This window comes from Maylandia zebra, linkage group LG1 (genome assembly GCF_041146795.1).
Source record: "Maylandia zebra isolate NMK-2024a linkage group LG1, Mzebra_GT3a, whole genome shotgun sequence".
NCBI lineage: Eukaryota > Metazoa > Chordata > Actinopteri > Cichliformes > Cichlidae > Maylandia > Maylandia zebra.
This window is the reverse complement of record NC_135167.1, coordinates 35,558,522-35,578,014: the sequence shown is the minus strand read 5'-3', so window position 1 is coordinate 35,578,014 and position 19,493 is coordinate 35,558,522. Positions and strand designations below refer to the sequence as shown.

General features: G+C 42.3%; 2 protein-coding genes across 5 annotated transcripts in view; one reads left to right on the top strand and one right to left on the bottom strand.

The window, feature by feature from the left end:
- Positions 1-7,972: 7,972 nt before the first annotated feature.
- Positions 7,973-18,703, top strand: LOC101474107 (uncharacterized). Of its 2 annotated transcripts, XM_004573308.4 has the most exons (3): positions 7,973-8,100; positions 8,410-8,458; positions 10,887-18,703. In XM_004573308.4, exon 3 carries the CDS (start codon positions 10,893-10,895, stop codon positions 16,719-16,721), a length of 5,829 nt encoding a protein of 1,942 aa, XP_004573365.3. In that variant the 5' UTR covers positions 7,973-8,100; positions 8,410-8,458; positions 10,887-10,892; the 3' UTR covers positions 16,722-18,703. The 2 variants fall into 2 exon arrangements, with proteins under 2 accessions (XP_004573365.3, XP_004573366.3); XM_004573309.4 differs by lacking the exon at positions 8,410-8,458.
- Positions 10,112-19,493, bottom strand: part of lsp1b (lymphocyte specific protein 1 b) — a 72,967-nt gene continuing 63,585 nt past the window's right edge. For all 3 annotated transcript variants that reach the window (XM_012925325.4, XM_004573307.6, XM_076885473.1), the window contains one exon: positions 10,112-10,379. In XM_012925325.4, the coding sequence (XP_012780779.2) occupies positions 10,354-10,379 (26 nt within the window). In that variant the 3' untranslated portion in view covers positions 10,112-10,353. The remainder of the gene's footprint in view (positions 10,380-19,493) is intronic.

Sequence of the window (19,493 nt, the reverse complement as noted above, 5' to 3'; positions counted from 1 at the left end):
AATCTCCGTTAACGAGCTACCGCCGATCGCCCCGTGCATGGGGCTAGACGGCCAACACGTTAACGAGCTAACTGCGCTAACACACTAGCTCCCACCCATGTAATTGAGCACTACGGGAAATACACACACACACACACATATATATATATATATATATATATATATATATATATATATATATATATATATATATATATATATATATATTCCCGTAGTGCTGCATTAACATCATCTAGCAGACCTTCTGAGGGTACTTCACGTAATCTTGGTAACCGGCTACGGGGGATCCAGGTTTCAAGCTTGGCCATGATCCTATTTTTCAGGTCAGTTCCTCTCGCACTCAACGATCCTTCTCCTATCGCACTTGGGGCTATGTACCCAATCTCGGGTGGGGGTGATGATATCGCCCCCCTGACCTGGCGTCCTGACTCCTCCTTGCCGTAGCATTTGTGTTGTACCTCGTCAATCTCTAGCTGTGAGAGCAGTCCCTTCTTTCGAATGTTGGAACACTGAGCTACTAGTTGTTTCGCCGTCATTGTGGATGTTGGGTATCGAAGAATCCATAGGTCCCTCATCCTATTCATGTAGCCCCTTCCGCCGGGGTTACTTGCGTAGTAGCATTCCAACAACGCTCTGTTTTCGTCTCTTGCCCACCGATGCCTTCTTGTTCCAGTAGCCCACTTTTCGTCAGGGTGCCCTGGTTCCTCAACACCTGACGCGGACCTTGTTGACTTCCAGATACAGACGGACAAAATGGTGGTGGCTAACCAACCATAGTGGTGGTAGACAAACAGAAGAAGACGGCCGTAGTGATCGATGTAGCGGTTCCGAATGACAGCAATATCAGGAAGAAGGAACACGAGAAGCTGGAGAAATACCAAGGGCTCAGAGAAGAGCTCAAGAGGATGTGGAGGGTGAAGGTAACGGTGGTCCCTGTGGTAATCGGAGCACTAGGTGCGGTGACTCCCAAGCTAGGCGAGTGGCTCCAGCAGATCCCGGGAACAACATCGGAGATCTCTGTCCAGAAGAGCGCAGTCCTGGGAACAGCTAAGATACTGCGCAGGACCCTCAAGCTCCCAGGCCTCTGGTAGAGGACCCGAGCTTGAAGGATAAACCGCCCGCAGGGGCATGCTGGGTGTTTTTATGTATATATATATATATATATATATATATATATATATATATATATTTAGTCTGTGAACTGTAAATCTGTTTTTCTTTGACTATTTTATTAATATTTTGCTCTTTACTATTTTGTTCTACTGTACCATTCTGCTGAGTGACTGTCTTCTGCTCATCAAATACATTTCATTGCAATGTTGACCCAGTGCTAACTTGCATATGACAAATAAAACTTAAAACTGAAGTGTTAAACATATTGTAACGTGCGGTGGAGATGAAGCCAGCCGCCTACAGCCAGATGCCGGACATTTATTAAAGGACTTTCTCTGCACAAAGCATGAACTGTTTTTATTGGAAAATTACAAGACCAAGCAATATGAAAAAAGTGTACTTAAACAGTGTGGCCTTAATCTATCGCAGAGGTGTGCAGGTGGATAGCGAATGAGCAACAGCTTTTGACTTTCCAAAAGTACTCATTTATTTACAATATCAAAAATAAAAGTGCTACCTCTACCACACATTACACGAGAGCACACACGGGAGCATCCATTACAGGAGGAGTGCGAAGAAGAACAAAAAGGGGATGACACACCAGTCATGAGACAGGAGGCGCCACCATGTGGTGATACACTGCATTACAATAGCAACTATTACATAGTCCCCCTGGTGAGAAAAAGGCTGTCCTCAGCCGTACACAGCTGAAAAAGCACACACCGCACCTAACAGTACCCTATACATAGAGGTTACAGCTAAGATTGGTGCACACACACAGGGCAAAAGACCATTTAAAAATGAAATTGGTGAAAATAAGACGAATATGTACAGTGGAAAATCAGTTTCCTTAGATTTTTCACTTTTTTTTTTTTAAGTAAATGCCAAGAATGAATCTTAACACACTAAAGAGCCATAAAACTGGATTAAGTAGAGCAAACAGAAACATCTACATATCATGACTCAAAATAGCAATGCAACAAGACAGCATCAAACAGGTTTAACCAAAACATTTCACTTCAGATCAAGCCTGGTTGTGTGAAAATCATTAGTCCATCTTTTGTTGCTCCAGCCAGACGTAACTCTGGGGCAACGTCTGGCCGTGAGATTATAATGTCCACCAGCAGCTGGGTGCTGGACAGATCTGGGTGAAAGACTGTCTGAAACAGCTCCCACACCAGAAGAAGAGTCAATGTCCGGTAAATCAAAGGGGAATGGCTCAGAGTCAATGTCAGTGTCTGCAGGGCGGCCAGGGTGGGTCTGAGAGTCAGAGTTCAGATCCCCTGCGGTCTCTCTCCCAGCAGGTGATGAAACAAAATGTTTTTTGGAAGTGAGAGAGTCCCAGGTATGGAACGGTTGCATGTTCACAACATGATAAACACCTGCATCCACACCGGAGTCCACCCAAGTGAGCTTGTAATTAACATCACTGAGTCTCTGAGATACACACAATGGTCCCTGAAACAGTGGTGCAACTTTAGCAGTAAAGTTAGACTGAGCGTCTGACCTGGAGTGCGTCTTAACTCTCAAAAGGTCACCAACACGAAACGTGGCATGTCGATGTCTCAAGTCATAGTAATGTTTTTGTCTGTCATGGCTATAGTCCAGAGCTGCTTTGGCGTGGTCATGAGCTTCCTGCAGGGAGGCTCTCAGAGTCTCAGGGTAAGGCACACCCAGTTCATCAACACCTGCTGTAGAAGGCTGAGTGATAAGGTCAAGCGGGGTGTCTAACTCACGACCATAAAGCATCATGGCAGGAGTCATACCTGTCCTGTCATGGGGGGCGGTACGCAGAGCAAAGCAAATCTGAGGGAGAAACTTGTCCCATGATGTGTGCTTATCACCTACATAAGCGCGGATTGCAGTTTTCAGAGTCCGGTTGACGTGTTCAGTAGCATTTGTCTGAGGGTGATATGCCGTAGTGAGTCTGTGCACCGAGCCTAAGGCAGAAACAACATGTTCAAAAAGCTCACTCACAAAAGGAGACCCTCTGTCAGAAATCACGTAAGTGGGTGTACCATGTCTAGCAAAAATGTCAGTGACGAATTTACCAGCTGCTACCTGAGATGTAGTTTCTTTGACAGTGCTGGCTTCAACCCATTTAGTCAACAAACACGATCAAATAAGCATTACCAGTGGGGGTGCGGGGAAGTGGCCCAACAAAATCCACACCCACATACTCCCAGGGTTTCTGGGGGACAATGGGAACCATAAGACCAGCTGCTTTTTTCTGACTTGGCTTGGTGAGTTGGCACACTGAGCATGAAATCACATAGCGTTTCACATCAGCTGCCATTTTGGGCCAGAAAAACCTAAAACGCAGTCTAGCCAATGTCACACCCAAGTGACCTGCTGTGGAGTGGTCGCGGTAATAGTCCAGCAAGGTGCCTCGCATGGAAGTAGGGGCAAATAGTTTCAGCTCTTTCAAAGGGTGCAAAGCACATGTGGACTTGGGTTCTCTGTAATACAAAAGAGAGTCATACACAACATACTGTAACAAGGTGGCACTGTCCGAGCTGTTCAGAGAGTCTGCTTCAATGTCTCTGAGGAGTGGACCTGTGACATGATCGTCTAACTGCAGCTGTCTCAATTGTGAACGGTCAGCCAGAATGACGGGGGGCAGAGTACGAATGTCCAGGCTGCCCATAACAGCATGATCTGGTAAAAGATCAGTCGGCCTGTCACAGGTCAGAGGCAAAGGGTTGCGTGACAGTGCGTCGGAAACTTTGTTTTGTGCACCCGGTTTGTGCACTATTGTGAAATCAAAGTCCTGCAAGCGAAATGACCAGCGGGTGAGTCGGCCCGTTGGGTTTTGACGAGACATGAGCCACCTGAGACTGTTGTGGTCAGTGAAGATAGTAACATGAACACCTTCAACATATGGGCGGAAGTGTTCCAGGGCCCATATCACAGCAAGGCACTCCTTCTCTGAAGTGCAGTAGGGTAGTTCAGCTTTGTGAAGGGAGCGACTAGCAAAAGCCACAACATACTCACGACCCTTGTCATTCTTTTGCATCAACACTGCCCCAAGACCCATGTCACATGCATCAGCGTGAATGGAAAAGGGGGGGGTTGAAGTCTGGAAATGACAGGATCGGGGCTGATGTGACATGGTCCTTCAAAGTGTCCATGGCCCTTCGACAGCTGTCATCCCAGTGGAAAGCATTGTCCTTTCTGGTGATGGCGTGAAGAGGTTCAGCATGGCAGGCATAATTCTGAATGAAGCGCCGATAATAGCCAGTCAAGCCAAGGAACTGACCGACGTGTTTCACCGAGGTTGGGGTATCAAACTCCTTAACCGCCTTTACTTTGTCTGGATCGAGCTTAACACCTGATGATGTGATGCGGTACCTGAGAAAGGTGAATTCATCGAGGCAGAATTGGCACTTTTTGAGCTTTAATGACAAGCCAGCAGCCTAGAGTCTGCCCAGCACCTCCTCAAGATCCACCAAGTGCTGTTCAAAGGTAGGTGAGGCGATAACAATGTCATCCAGGTAGACTGCGCATGTTTTGTAAATGAGGCCAGCAAGCACAGAGTTCATGAGTCTCTGAAAAGTTGCAGGTGCGTTGCAGAGCACAAAAGGCAGCACCCGAAACTGAAAGAGACCCCAGTGAGAGATGAAGGCAGTTTTAGGCTTCGAGTCCTCTGCTACCGCAACCTGCCAATAGCCTTGCGCTAAGTCCAATGTCGAGACAAACTTTCCCCGTGCCAGAAAGTCCAAAGACTCATCTACACGAGGCAGGGGATAAGAGTCTTTTCAGGTAACTTGGTTGAGCCCTCGAAAGTCCACACAAAACCTTGGTTCCGCGGCAGCTCTATTTACAATGACTACAGGAGCTGCCCAAGGGCATGTGGAAGGTTCAATGATGTTGTCCTTCAACATTTGTTGCACTTGTTTGTCAATCACACGTTTCTTAGCAGGTGATGTGCGGTAGGGTGGGAGATTGACAGGTGTTGCATTGCCAGTCTCTATGGCGTGCTCAGTGAGAGCCGTTCGACCAAGTTGACCATCAAACAAGGAGCTAAACTTGCTGAGCAGATTGAGTAAAGCATCCTTGTTGTTCTCTGAGAGACTTGCTTCAGACAGTTTGGCTGTTAAGTCTGAGCGAATCAAGTCCAAAGACATCAGTGTTCCAGGTGAATGTGAGTAATCATTTTGAAGGTCCTCTTCATTGTCTGCGAGTGGGCAGGGGATGTCCTCAATGTAGACTGTTCTAGTGGGAATGTGAATAGAAACAGAAGCTCTTGCCATAAAATCCATTCCCAGAATGAAAGGAGAGGACAAATCTGGTATTATTGCAAAACGCTGGTAAAGGTTTTTGTTCATGAATCCAATATTGAGCCAAATAGCACCGTCAGGGATACAGGGCGCATTATTGGCGAGGTTAACTGCAGGACAATTCCACTCACTTGTTTTTCTAGGGTAAGAGTCATTTACTTGAATGAGATCTGTTCGTACAGCCGAGAGGGAAGCACCCGTGTCGAGGGTAGCATCCACAGATGAAGCATTGAAGTTCACTTTCGTTCTTAGTGGGGTATTCCAGTGGACTTGTGAAAAATTGTCTTCCAAGTATCCAAGACTGTGTCCACCCTGTAGTGAATCGGGCGTGTGAGGCTCCGTTAGTAACTGGGGGAAGGTTGGCCTCTGTGAAATGTCCTCCCCTCCTGTAGTTTCCTGACTGCCTGTATTGTGGCTGGAATGTGGTGCTGCTTAATTCCACCTTTTCATGGCCAGGGTCAGATGGGCCAGGTACCAGCAATGGCTGGACTGGGCCATGCCTAGCGGTGTTTGAGGCTCGTTGTGGCAAATGAGGTTGGGTGTTACAGTTTGGGCAGGTGCGTGTAGTGAACCCTGGCTGAGAGCATTTGAAGCAGTAAGGTTCAGGCTTATAGTTGTCTTTGCCACATAAAGCAGGCTGTGGTCTTTGTGGTCACTGAGTGAAGCTCATGAACACGTAGCAGCAGGTCCATTACAGAAGTGACATTAGCACCATACAGGGCAACTCTGTATTTTTCAAGAGCATGTTTACTAATTAGGTCGATTCTGTCTTTTTCAGGTGGAGGACTCTTCAGTTTGTCAAACTCACTCAACATGTGGGCAACAAAGGTTGGGAGCGGTTCGTCCTGAGCCTGAACACGATCTAAAATTCCTCTCAGGATGCGTTCTTGGTTGTCGGAGGGCAGAAAAACTGTCTTAAACAGTTGACAGAATTGAGCCCATGATGTGATGTGGGAGCTCAATGCCTTGAACCATTTCCCGGGCTCTTTTGCAAGAAAGTGTGGCAGTTCGTTTAGCAATTGCCCATCGGTTAGGCTTTGTATGTGCCAACTGCATTTAACCAGTCCTCAGGTTGCACTTTGCCGTCCCCAGCATACACAGGAGGCTCCAGTTTGACGTGATGTAAAGCTGCCGCAATTACTCTGGAAGTGCTGCTGAGCTCAAGTGAGTGAGATGGGAGGAAAGGATTTGTAGGTTGAAATGGGTTGCTGGCCAGGAACGGATTGGTACTGTTGGTGGGTTCAGTTTTGTCCCTCGCAGGAACATGAGGTATCGATGTGGCCATTGGGAAAACAGGAGACTGTGGGACAGCAGGAGGGGGAGAATTCCCCGTTGTGAGTTGGTCCCACTGCTTTAGTAAACTCTGCTGTATGTTCAGTGAGTCACGTGAACAATCACTAAGCTTATTCACCTCAGTTCTTAACTCCACCACTTGTTGGCTAAGGCTAGGAGTCACATTTTCAACTATCTGGCACATAGGTAACGAGGTAAGTTCCATGTCTGAGTCAGAGTCGTCTGGGTAGTGTGCCATTGCGATTTCAAAAAAAAATTAAGCCGCTCCAGGGCACAGCGCAGTTATTGATGTAGCAGTAAAAGAGTCAGTTAGGTCAGACTAGAAAGACAAAACTGCAAAAATGCGTTCAAGATTAAATTTAGAAAAACCACAAATAAAATTTCGCCCAACAACTGAAATTAGACTGGAGTGATCAGAACCATGTTATTACAATAGCGTGGAAGTGGAGTGGGTAGGGGTGAGCTGCCGTTTCTTTTGATCACCCATTTTCTCCTGTTTTGAATTAGTTAAGGAGGTTAGACTCTGTCTTTATTTTTGACTTTGTTTTGGTAAGGTCAGGGGTGCAAGATTTGTGTAGATTTGTTTTTGTTTATTATTTTGGCCTTGGCTCACCCTGAAGTGTTGACACTCCCGTTTTGTTGTTCCTCTTTTTTTTTCACTTTGTAAATAAATCACATTATAAAGAACGGATTTGTTTCCTGTGGCTGCTTGGGTCTTGTAATATTTGCAATGCAGTGAATTGCCGAATATCCCCACCCCATCTTTTAAAACTGAGTGATAGTTAGTTATTAATTTCAGGTATCAGAGCTCAGTATTCAACAACCAGCATCCCAGCACAGTTTCACATAAATAAGTATATTGACAACACTATCTCATAGTTGCTACACTGTGCGGCACAATACTGCCTCTGGTGGTAAATTCTATATCTATACTTTCAGAGGCAAAAAAGATTGTCATACTAATTTATTAATCACAACTTTATGATTGAGTCGCTAACCATATCATTATAGTGGACAACTAATTAGCCAGGTAACCATGCATGTTTTTTCTGTATTGCATGGCTGTGATGTAAACAACAATTAAATGTGGGTTACAAACCAGTGACCCCAGTCCAGCTGATGTCCACCCGGATGACTAAGTTGCTGTAAATAAAAGTTACCACCTTTCTTCAGGTAGAGGTGGCCTTCAGCTGCCTGTAGGGGCGGCACCTCCGCCATCTCAGGTGGCATGGAAACCCCCCCATCTGCCATTGCAACACACACTGCAGGAAACATTTTTATTTTTGGAGTAGCCACGGCCACTGTAGCTTGCTCCCCAAGGCTCAAATTCACTTCAGGACGGGACGGCCCTGTGGCACCCTGAGCTGGGATTAACAAGCAGAGAGCAGTTGGTCCTGACAGCCACTCACTGAAGGTAAACCAGTCAAACTCAGTGTCTGTTTGATTGACAAGCTGGTGGTTCTTTAACATATTCCTGGGATTTGATAGCAACAAGTGCACGATGTGAAATCTTAAACGCATGATGCATATCAGACATAATATCCGTGAGAAGGAAAGCTTGCAATGCAAAGTTTAAAATGAACTTTTCAGCAGTTTTGTGCTATGACAGCAAAAATCAAAGCACGAACCAGTTTTCAATCAAAACTGTGCAACAACAGATTTATTCTTGTCTAAATTAATTCTTCAATTATTTTCTTACACAAAAATGTTGTTTGCTTTGCAGTTTGACCAATAAAACACAAACAACATCTACCTAACACTTAACACTTCAGGTAAGTGTTTCGAATATGTGCAGCACTCTGATAACAATTGTCATGCTCGGCCTCCATTTTGCCTAATTGAGCTCTTTAAAGATTGAGGTCATGACACAGTTTGAATGCAAGCAGCTAATCTTATACTTTCCTCTTTTGAGTTGCTGCTCTGGAGACCTCCCACGTCCAACCCCAGAGCCTTAAAAGGGGGTCTTCTTGAGTGTCAGCTGGCCTTCTTGTCACTGTGACAGCAGGAGTCACTTTGACAACAGGGGTTCATGATAAACATTTGCAGAAGACCTTCCAAATATCCAAGGGTGTTAAAATTTGAAGGTGGGGCAGAAGATTTCACAGAAGATTTGCTACAATTAATGTATTTAAAGGAAATCAAGCTCATGTAAGGGCTAAACGTCTGATGCTTTCTTCGGACCAAACTGGTGCAAGCAGGACAATAAAAATTTAAGAAAAATCATCACTTCGAAACATGAGGCTAAGCTCACACTGGGAGCAACTCAGAGGATTTGGCCCTGGGATTAATTTCCAGCAGACTGAGGCTGTTTCAGTGAGTGCAGGACAGCAGGCAGCAGGTGCTCGGTGTCAGGATGTTTGCTCTTATTTCCCTAAGACTAAAATTAGAGTGCAGACATTTTCTGCAGCCACCCAAAGATACTCCAGAGTTCAGGAGGAAAGGGAACGATTCAGCTCATACTCAGCAGCACAGACTGCTTGAGTCCACAACAAAACAACATTATATCCAACTGAAACTAAGCCGGTTTCAAGCCGGAGTTCAACTTTGTAGAGTAATTCTCTTTCATTTGCGTCTTAAATTTGCTTCTTTTATAGGTATGTCTGATAATCATGGGTTTAGGCTTTGACCTCTAATTCTGTTTGGTAAGGTGTGGCTTAGACAGTATAGTAGATAATCCGTGAAATGCTGTATTTGTAGATCTATCCTCAGTTGTTCTCTTTGTGCCAAAGTTTCCTATGCTGAACCTAAAGTTGCCCCTGATGGCTCCTGTTGCCATTGTTGTGTGAATGACTGTATGAACAAACACATTGTAAAACACTCTATACAAGCACAAATGCTAAAAAGTTGTTATGTAGGTGAGGACACTTTACCATTTGTGCCATCAGTGGTTGATCATTTTCAGCCGAGTTTACTCCCTCTCACTTTTTAAAACTTTGGTCATGGACTCAAAGCTACCACCCCTCTCCTCAACATGAATCTGGTCACCCTCCTGTATGTGTCAGTGAGCTTCCTTGGGTTTACTTTTATTTGGTACAGAGGCCATTTTTAAATCCTGCAGTCTTCTTGAGACACTATTTTTAGTAGCAGTTTGTCATCCTTTCAAAGCAGTCTTGCCTTAAGGAAGGACTTTACATGCCTTTCTATTTCAAATAGTGACACTTCTTGTAACTGTGCAGCATCTTCAGGACCCAATTAAAAGTTATGAAACCTGCTAATGAGCCTGCTGTCATATGAGCTCATAGTTTCCCAAACCTAGCTGAAAACTTGGCCTGGAGCCCATCCGCAGAGGTTAAATCAGTAAATCTAGCATGCAGATGAATTCTGGGCACACAGCAAAAGATTTTAAGTGCACCTAAGCAGCAAATCAATGAATGCAAAAGAAGAAAATTATAAACAGATAAAATACCATAATCAATCATCAGCACTCAGTGTAACTGAATTTATTTATCTGTAGTCAAAGATGTATTAAGTTCCATCAGATATCATTCACAGAAAAATATAGTATAAACAGAGATAGGACCTACTTTTTGCTTCACTACATTTTGCAATATTACAACAAAGTGCCACAAGAAACAGAAAATTTAAGTACTTTCCCCAACCTAAAGGCAGAAATACAGAGAATTGTCAAGTGATAGTGGCATTGTACTTTCAAAATCCAACATGCGTTTTACAAATCTTCATAGAAGTGGCCAACTGTGAAGGAAAAAACAAACAAACATATTATTAGCATTTACACTTGTAGAATGAATTACCTTTATCAAACACCTATTATCTCTAATTAATGAAGATAGGTTGCTCATAATATTTCTGGCACTTCATGTGTACATTTTGTGTCAACTTTGTTGTGGAACAAAAACAACATTTGCAGCTGTGCAGCGACTGAGATTATCATGCATTGCAACATCTCATAAAAAAAAACAAAAAAAGCTGCTCTGAAGACTTAATAGTCTATTTCTTAAGCCTTAAAAGGGAATTCCAAAACCTTTTTCATCATCAGTGTGTTTAGCAATGGTGATGTCTAACATCATCACAAAAGTATTTGTTTGATGTTTTTATAGAGTTAATTTCTTTTTTGAGGAAATGTTGTCTTTGTCTAATTACAAATATTGACTAAGCAAACTAGTCTTAGTCAGAACTCTTCTTTTGCATTATTTAGACTAATCCATCATCTCTCACTGACGTATGTCACCTGTTTTGTAGTGTGAAATGCTGATGGAAATCAACTACAGCAACGGGCTGGAGTCTGACCTTTCCCAGCCATATCCTCCGCCCTTATTGCCAAAGCCGGGAAAAGACAACGCAAGACTTCAGAAACTCAAGAAGAAGAGAGCCAAGAAAAAAGGCAGCCTCACACAGACGCCAATCCCCTTTCGCTCCTGTTTGTCGCCTGTCAACGAAGCAAGCACAGACCTCGAACACAGCGACCAGTCTAGCCCACCAAAGACACCAGATTCAGTCTACATTGCTGATTCATCTGTTTTTGGTTTTCCCTTTGGTTCCCTTTATAGTTACTCTCCATCTGCATTCCCTCATTCTCAGAGTATCTCGTATGGCCAAACTGGTGGCTTCCCTCCTCAGCCCCTTGCAGCTCAGATCAGGACAGTAGACGAGCAGGTAGCTCCGCTGTATGAGTGCTCCTCTTTCTTATTTGACGATGCTACTCCTTTTACAATGCCACCTTTGAGTCCACCAGCCCTCTTGCCACCCGATAAGCCTAAAACGTCACTTCTTTCTTCTACTGTCAATGTAAACATGACACAAAATTCCCATGGGTCAGCCACAACAGTCCCTCCAGTCACTATGTTGCAGTCCAGCCCTAAAATATCAACTCATGGCTTGACCCTCTCCCCAGCTGCCACCCACTATGGCCCAGACCTGGCACCTCCTCAAGCTGCAGAACAACCTTCTGTTCCAGTGCTGAGATCAATTTACAACAGTCACACACAACCTTTTATTTCGAGCCAGAGGGAGAACGATACTGGTTCAAAGGACAACCCTCAGAGCCAGATATCGTCTTGGACCGCCAGACCTACCAGTAATAGCCACTTTGTTCCAAGCCACATGTCTCCTGAAGTAACCGCCTCAAAAATATCACTTGTTGAAGCAGTGAAAGAGCCAAAGCCTGAAGTCACACAAACTAGGATTTATACATCAAAGGCAACATTTTATGAAATTTCTAAACCTTCCTCCATCCAAGACCTCACAGCAATACATTCAGCTTACCATGGTGCACAATTATCTGCCACATTCAAGGAGAAAACAGCTGTGTCAGTGGTGAAAACAGAGGAGAACACATCATTTTCTAGGACACAGCATGGAAGACCCAAGACTCCCTCTTGCATGCCAAATCGAGTATCCACACCCATTTTTGAAATATCAAAACCTAACCCGCTTTTATTTGCCGCAAGTCCTGCATTCAGCTCTTCTGAAGATATGCAAGTACCTGCTCTCCCCAAGGAGGCTCCAAGACACAATTCAGTGATTCACACTAGTGCTATAAGTAAACCCCCAGCTGCCACAGAAGAACAAAGGCAGACTCATAATAATAACATGTCTGCTTTCAAGCAAGCCAGCAATTACAAAGAGGTAGACATTCATACCCAGAGGAGTTCTATAAATTTAAGTGTTGGCAGTTCAGAGCTGTGCCATAGAGAGAAAATGACTGTACCTAACATCCCCATGGTCAAACCAACACCAACAGGACTTGTCACTCCAAAACAAAATGCAGGACACTTTTCTGGAAATGAAGCTTTGTCTTTGCCAAAGATTCCATCATTTCTTTACGTGCCAAAGACTCCTAACCCTACACCAGTGACATCAGTCCAAATACCACCGTGTTCCAGCCCAGTGTCCACCACCTATCGCCCTCCTGTCATCGAGGCACGCAAGTCTTTGACATCACTGCTGGAGAGTCAAATGTCATTAGCAAATTCAAAGCCCAAATCACGATCTACATATTATGGGCTGACTCCAGCTGAATATGCTGCCTATGGTGGAATTAGGACTATCACATCACATCACAGCCATGTATCCCCGAGGAATAATGAAAGCTTTGCCGATAAACTACACTCAGATGTATGCATAGATGGCTCAGATATCTCAAAGCCAGAAAAACAGCTCAATGGACATGAGGTTCTGCCCTCTTCAGTTCACAGTTTACAACCTGTGTCATCATCAAACAATTCTGAACATGCAGCTGAACAGGTTATATCTTGTAGGAAAGATGTCTTTGAGGAAAATTGGTCTGAAGCTCACAGTAATGGAATGCAATCACTTAAAACATCTAACGTGGACACAGTAAAACCTGAGATTCCCCTTGGCTTGGCACAGAAAACAATACAACAATCCCCAAGTGATGTATCCACACCAAAAGCCTCATACTCTGAGGCTCCAATACCAATACCTAAAGCAGGTGAGGTACTCACACAAAGTGTGGCACAGTTTTCTGTAGAGGCAGCACTAAAATGCCTCACTGATAACAATGGTTTGTCAAGTTCTTCCTCAGCCTTAACTAAAATACATCTAAATGCAGAAACACACCCTGAAGCAAAACTGGTACATTTTATAGAAAATGGTTACAAGCCCAATAAAACACCTCCAGTTTCACAGACTAATAAAAGAGACCAGTCAGGAAAAACAGAGCTAGGTCCAGTCCAAACTTACGAAACTGCTGGTGGAGTCAGTTTGCCAAATGTCCAAATCAATGCCAAGCCCGAGAAAAACCTGTCCGACTGTGAAAACCCATTAGTTCAATCTCCTCCCACACAGACAGAGTCCAAATTCTCAGAAAGCGACATAATTAATGATGAGTTCAACTCAGGAATGCAGCAGTCCAACAAAATGTTGATTAAAATACCTGCCGAAGCCACACTACACAAACAAAGGGAAGATGTCAAAAAGCAAACTAAAGTGTCCACTAAGACAAACATTGGGAACATTATGCCTTTAATGGCCGAATGCATCCCTGATATATCAATCAGTGAGCCCACTTTTTTAAATATGCACCCTAAGAAGACAGTTATCACAGCCCCAAGATCTGTGGTATCCTATGGGCCTGTCACAGCATCTGTATGTTCTGCCGAGTATAGTATCTACACACAACCTGTAGCTGACCAAAGACCCAAATTTATACAACCACCCAAAGCAGAAATGCAGGTTTATACACATAATCAACCAGTTGAAAATAAGAGCTGTCTGCCCATGTTATCAAATATGTCTGTAAATACAGAACCAAACCCTCCTGCCCTACATACCGCCATAATTCAGTCACCCAAGATTTCAAACAAAAACCCTTTAAAATCAGACTCATTCAATGTGCCAGCAAAAGAGCCTCAAAAGCTAACAAATATTAGCAAAAATATAAACACACAGACTATAGAATCCAGTAATCAAAGTAATGTTGTTCAAGGGATACGTTTTTACACAAACTCTAGCAGAGTAATTGCTCAACAAGCAACTGAAATCGTTCTTAATACTAAAGATGGAGTAATATCAAGCCAAGCAAATACAGAACCCAAACTGACAAATTATATTAATACTGATGCTAACAGAGACAAAAACTCAGCAGTTGACAAAGTACATCCACAGGCCATCACTGAGAGAGAAGGTTTATTAACTGATAATATGGCAATAGAATGTCTTTCCACTACAATTTCCAAAACAGAAAACATGCAAGAAAATTGTGAGTTTGAAACAAAACAAGCTGCTCCTAGTCTTTCAAAAGGGACCACAGCGGTTAGCATACCCTTAAATGAAAACAAACTAGCCAGCAAACCAAATGCAAACTCTTTCACAGATGCAGTTCCACCAAGATTATTAAGAAATCTGGAGGCAATTCAACGGGAAAAGACACAGTCAAACAATTTCCAGAACAGCAATACTCAGTTTATTCCTCCTGCTGAAACCAAAGTCCCCAACAGGCTTAACATGGAAACTGCCCTGCCAATAACGGCAGATGCAGCAGTGAGTGGTAATCCAATATTTAATGCTTCACAAGTTGGTAAGCAAACATTGCCTCCTAGCCCTACAATGAGGCATATGATACCAAAAGGCCCTCAGATGAAAAATGACAGATCTGAGAGTCTATCTTCAATAAAGCCAGTCATGAATACTTCTCTTTGTGGCTCTGTTGATGGTAACCAGTTTGGCAAATCATCTGACACACCTGAACAACAAATTGCTACTAGAAACCATGTGAATAAACAAGTCTCTTCCAGCGAGCCAGTTATAAGCAATAAATCTTCAGCAACTCCACCTAGAAAACTGAAAAACTCTGAAATATCTATGGATACAACAACTTCCCTTTGTACTGTTCATACTGCACCATATTGCGCATCTATGGAGCAGCAAACTACACAACTGGCAAGATCTAGTCAAATTATTGGAAATAATGCTCAGACTGTGAATTCAGTGGGCTCTCAGACTCTACTGAAACAACTTAGTTCTGCCACTGAAACAAACAAATCAATAGAAACTAACATGTGTGTTGTAAATTCCCCTATAATCTCTTATGGTGCTTCAAATAAACAGCCTGCTACAAATTTTCAATGGTTCAATGAAGCCACCAGTAATTTAAAAGTCCCGCATAGCCCCAATACAGCAACTAAACCTTCCCCTCTACCAGAGAGAAGAGTGTGTAATACACCTAAACAATCATGTACTCCTACCATACCCCTGTCCCCTCAAAGCTCTGTGACGTTAAACCATGTGACAGAAATAAACCCCTCTACTACCATAATGAACGATCAGATAAACCCTCCAATTACAGCTTTTCAAAATAATACACCTACTAGAACCACCGAGCCATTTGCTATCTTAGAGAATACCTCAAAAACAGAAATAAAACCCCTTAGAACTAATGATACTTCAGCCACTGAGGTAAAAATAAACTCCCCAATTCAACACAATAAAATTTCAGCTCAAGATGTAAAACTCCCCCAACTAAGCACTGACGCTAGTATTCTCACCCATCACAGCTATTCTTCGCTGCTTAGTGGACCTAGAGCAGAAGCAAAACCTCCCATTAAGCAGGTCGGTCTTGGGTCTCCAAGACAGTCCTCAGATGTACAAATAGAATCCTCAAAGTGTCCCCAGTATGTGGCTCAGGTTAGCTCACCAACTATTAGTGTTCATTCTATGACAGAGCAACTTGTAGAGAGCATTTCCCCCACAAATCCAGCAACAGATACTGTCATGAAACCACCCATGATTAAAGCCGATGTGATTGATTCTGCCACTCCTGCCTCTCTGCCTCAGGCCTCAATCTCAGTAAAAGCTCCATCCCCAAACAGAGGAACGTCACCGCTATCTCAGCAAAAAACTGGACTCAAAGGCAAGGATGTTCTCAAGTCCAAACCAGCTGCACCAACAGGAACCCCGATAGTCGAAGCCTCCACGAAGTCAGTGACATCAACTGCATCTTCAATTGCTGACAAGAAGCCTGTTGCAGCAGAAAAATCTCCTTCATCCAGTGAGCAGAAAGCAGCCCAGAAGCCAAAAGGCCTTAAGAGTAAGCTTAGTGGTTGGACACGACTGAAGAAGCACATGGTCGTTGAGCCAGAGGAACCCCAGTTTCCAGAGCCAGAGGCTAAACCTCAGGTTAATTCCAGTGGCAGCAATAAGAAAATAGAACAAATTGATAACAAGTTGACAGCAGACCAACATGATCAGGAGGTAGCTACGAACAAAGAAGGTCCTAAAGCACTGAAGATGTGGGATGCACTCCTCTTTCAGATGTTCTCCACTAAAGAGCGAATTATGCACCAGATCAACGCCAACAAGACTGATTCAGACAAGAAAAAGTCTGCTAAAGATAATCAGGCAGAGGTTCCTTCATTTGTCAATCGTCTCCCAATTTTACTGTACAGCCCTCGATTTGACGCCAGGAAGCTGAAAGAAGCAGTGGAGAAGCCACTCACAAAAATAGCAGCAGTGTTTGAAAGGGGGCTGATAAAACGGAAATCTCAGGAGGAAGAACGGAAGGACTTCAACAGAACAGCCAAAGGATTTGGTTCAACAAAAGCTGCAGATATGTAATGATGGAAATGATAATGATTTGAAAATTATATATCAAATCGCTAATTCATAACTCAATAGACAGAACACTGAAAGTGATTTGAAAAAAACAAACAAAAACAAAACATTGGCTGACTATTCTTGGAAAGGTGATGAAGGCTGCAAGTGTTTGACCCAAGGCTGGAACTTTGTCATTGCCGTGGTGTAGTTTAAAGTATAAAGGTAAAGAAAGTAATGAAAAAGTAAAGAAAAAAAGAAAAGAAATCCCTGCTACACAATAGATGTTTTCAAGTACTCTTAGTGGTGAAGAAGTGCAGGTTTACTTGACCAAAAAAGTAAACTTGACAAAATAAAACATAACGCAAAAAGGAGGAAAAATATTAAAGAAACACATTATAAAGTCTAAATCTACTTGCTTAAATTTTTCTTTTTTCATTTGATCGTGGGCTAGTTGGGAGTTTTAAATGCTTTTATTGTAGACTGTAGATTTGTTTGTTTTATTTGTAATGCTTGACCTTTTTCTATTTTTCTAAACAATTTAAAGCTTCTAGTATTCATTGCTGGCAGGCAGTTTATCTGTGTAATAAAAAGGGCTTTGACATTCCTGCAACAACAGGGCAGATGGATTTTGAAAGAAGGCACACTTCCTGAGACAAATGAAGATTCAACGTGTGGTCAGAATAAATGTAGGTTTCTGTAAGTCAGATATTGATGAGAAAAAAGTGTTGGTTTTCAAGCAAGGCAGGAAACAACAATCAGTGTATAGGTTGGCATACTGCAGAGGTGGGCATTAATGAAAAAATATTGTGTTAACTACAGGAGCAATGTTTATGGTTTTAGCCATGCTAGCAACTTTAGGACGTGGATAGACCATTCTTCCAATGGTACGGTGGTCTGTTGGGTGTTCTTGACCTAATATCTTCACCTTCTACGTAAAGAAGCAATATATTTTGTACTGATATCAATGCCCCTGTTAGAACACAACCAAATTATCGTTGTTTTTATCTGCCACAAATAGTCATGGTCAAGTCTGGGACTTCATTAGGTCCAAACTTTAGTTTGTCCAGTTCTCAGATACCAAAGTACCATACATAATGGCTTATTAATTAACAATAGCATGCTAGCATGCGAACACACTAGACTAAAATGATTATGGCTGTTAAGTGTTATGCCTGGTAAACTTGTGCTAGCTTTGTCACAATGTTATCAAAGCGTAAACACTGTTGTGCCTCAGTGCAGTCTGAGAGAGCTGCTAGCATGGCTCAAAACTTTTTTCTTTTTAATATCTTAATCATATATTGCTCAGGCTGGGGGCATCCCAGAATCAAATCCCTTTTCCATCACTCTTAATTCATAATGGTAAAGATTAGCTCCTCCGTCAGCAAAGTCAGTTACACCAACAGTTGCCTCAATGTGCTTTCTATTGTAAGGTAAAAAAAACCCTACAATAATACAACAATACAAAATGATACCTATGAAAGTAGATATTTTCCTGTATGAGCATGTTGGAGAATGATAGTTTCCACCAAACAATGATGATATGATAAACTATCTTCATCTAGTGTGATAGTTAAAACAACATGAACTGTTTTATTGGTGAGGATTAGTTTTCTGCATTGTTACAAATTGTTAAGGGCTTCTGACTAAATTGCAAGAAGGATGTATATATATAACCACTGGTAAATGATGATGACAGTAAATATGGCTGATGTAGGAAGACAAACTGAAGGAAAATGAGTGAAGAGTAGATTTGTGATATTTCACGTGTCTGTCTATAGGATTGTGCTGGACGGGATGCTGTTTTGTTTAAATCTTTCTCTTACATTACTGGGATTCAACATCTGTTTAGTTTGGGTTTTTTTCTGAGATCACCATTGTGATGTGGAATTTCTTCATTGAAGGGACTTAAATCACGTAATCTAAAAACAGACCCATTTATTATGCTGATGCTTAATATATCTTTGTGTGATTTTTAAAAATATATAAAGTTTTGTGAAACTGTTGGATTTTTCTTTTTTTTTCCTTCTCTGAGGAAATACTGTGAAAGTTCCAAGTGGCGGCACATCAGAGAGGATAGCTCATTAGAATGTTCCACTGTTATACTTATTATTTTCAGCCCCTCCAAAGTCTTAACGACTTCCCCGTTTGGTCAAAAACAGGGAAAGATCTTTTTTTTTTTCTGATGGCAGTTTCCTGATGATGACAGTTTTGATGAAAAAAAATGCAAACAGGTAATAGAGAAAATGTGACAGACTAATATAACACATTAGTTCACATTTGATGGTCAAGTGATTAATTCTGGAAATGGGCTAAAAAAAAGTTTCAGTGTGCATTTGAGCAAAAGCAACAAATCTTTTATTTGTTACTCAGACAATTGGGTTTAAGTAATTTAATTTCCAAATTTGAGTGTAAATATTGTTCAAGACTGAACCAATTTTAATTCTAACTTACATTTAAGATTCATACAGTAAAACCTTTAGCCAGTATTTCACATTTTAAAGTAAAAGTAAGGCTTTGGTATGTGGAAAAGCCATGGTTAAACTAACTGTAAAAGTACTTCCTCCCATTGCTCAAAAATTAAGCTAGATTATTTTCCATCAATATTCCACACATAGATTGTCTCATTTGAGCCCCGCCCACAATGTTATGACTTAGGGCTGGGCGATATGACCCAAAATTCATATCTCGATATATTTTAGCTGGATGGCGATATAAGATATATATCTCGATATTTTTTTTTTAAGCCATAAAGTAAGAACAAAAAGAGAGTTCTTAGTCAAAGCTGTTTCCCAG

Excerpts from the sequence above, each read along its gene's own strand:
- LOC101474107 (XM_004573309.4), top strand. The coding sequence starts at position 10,893 with ATGCTGATGGAAATCAACTACAGCAACGGGCTGGAGTCTGACCTTTCC.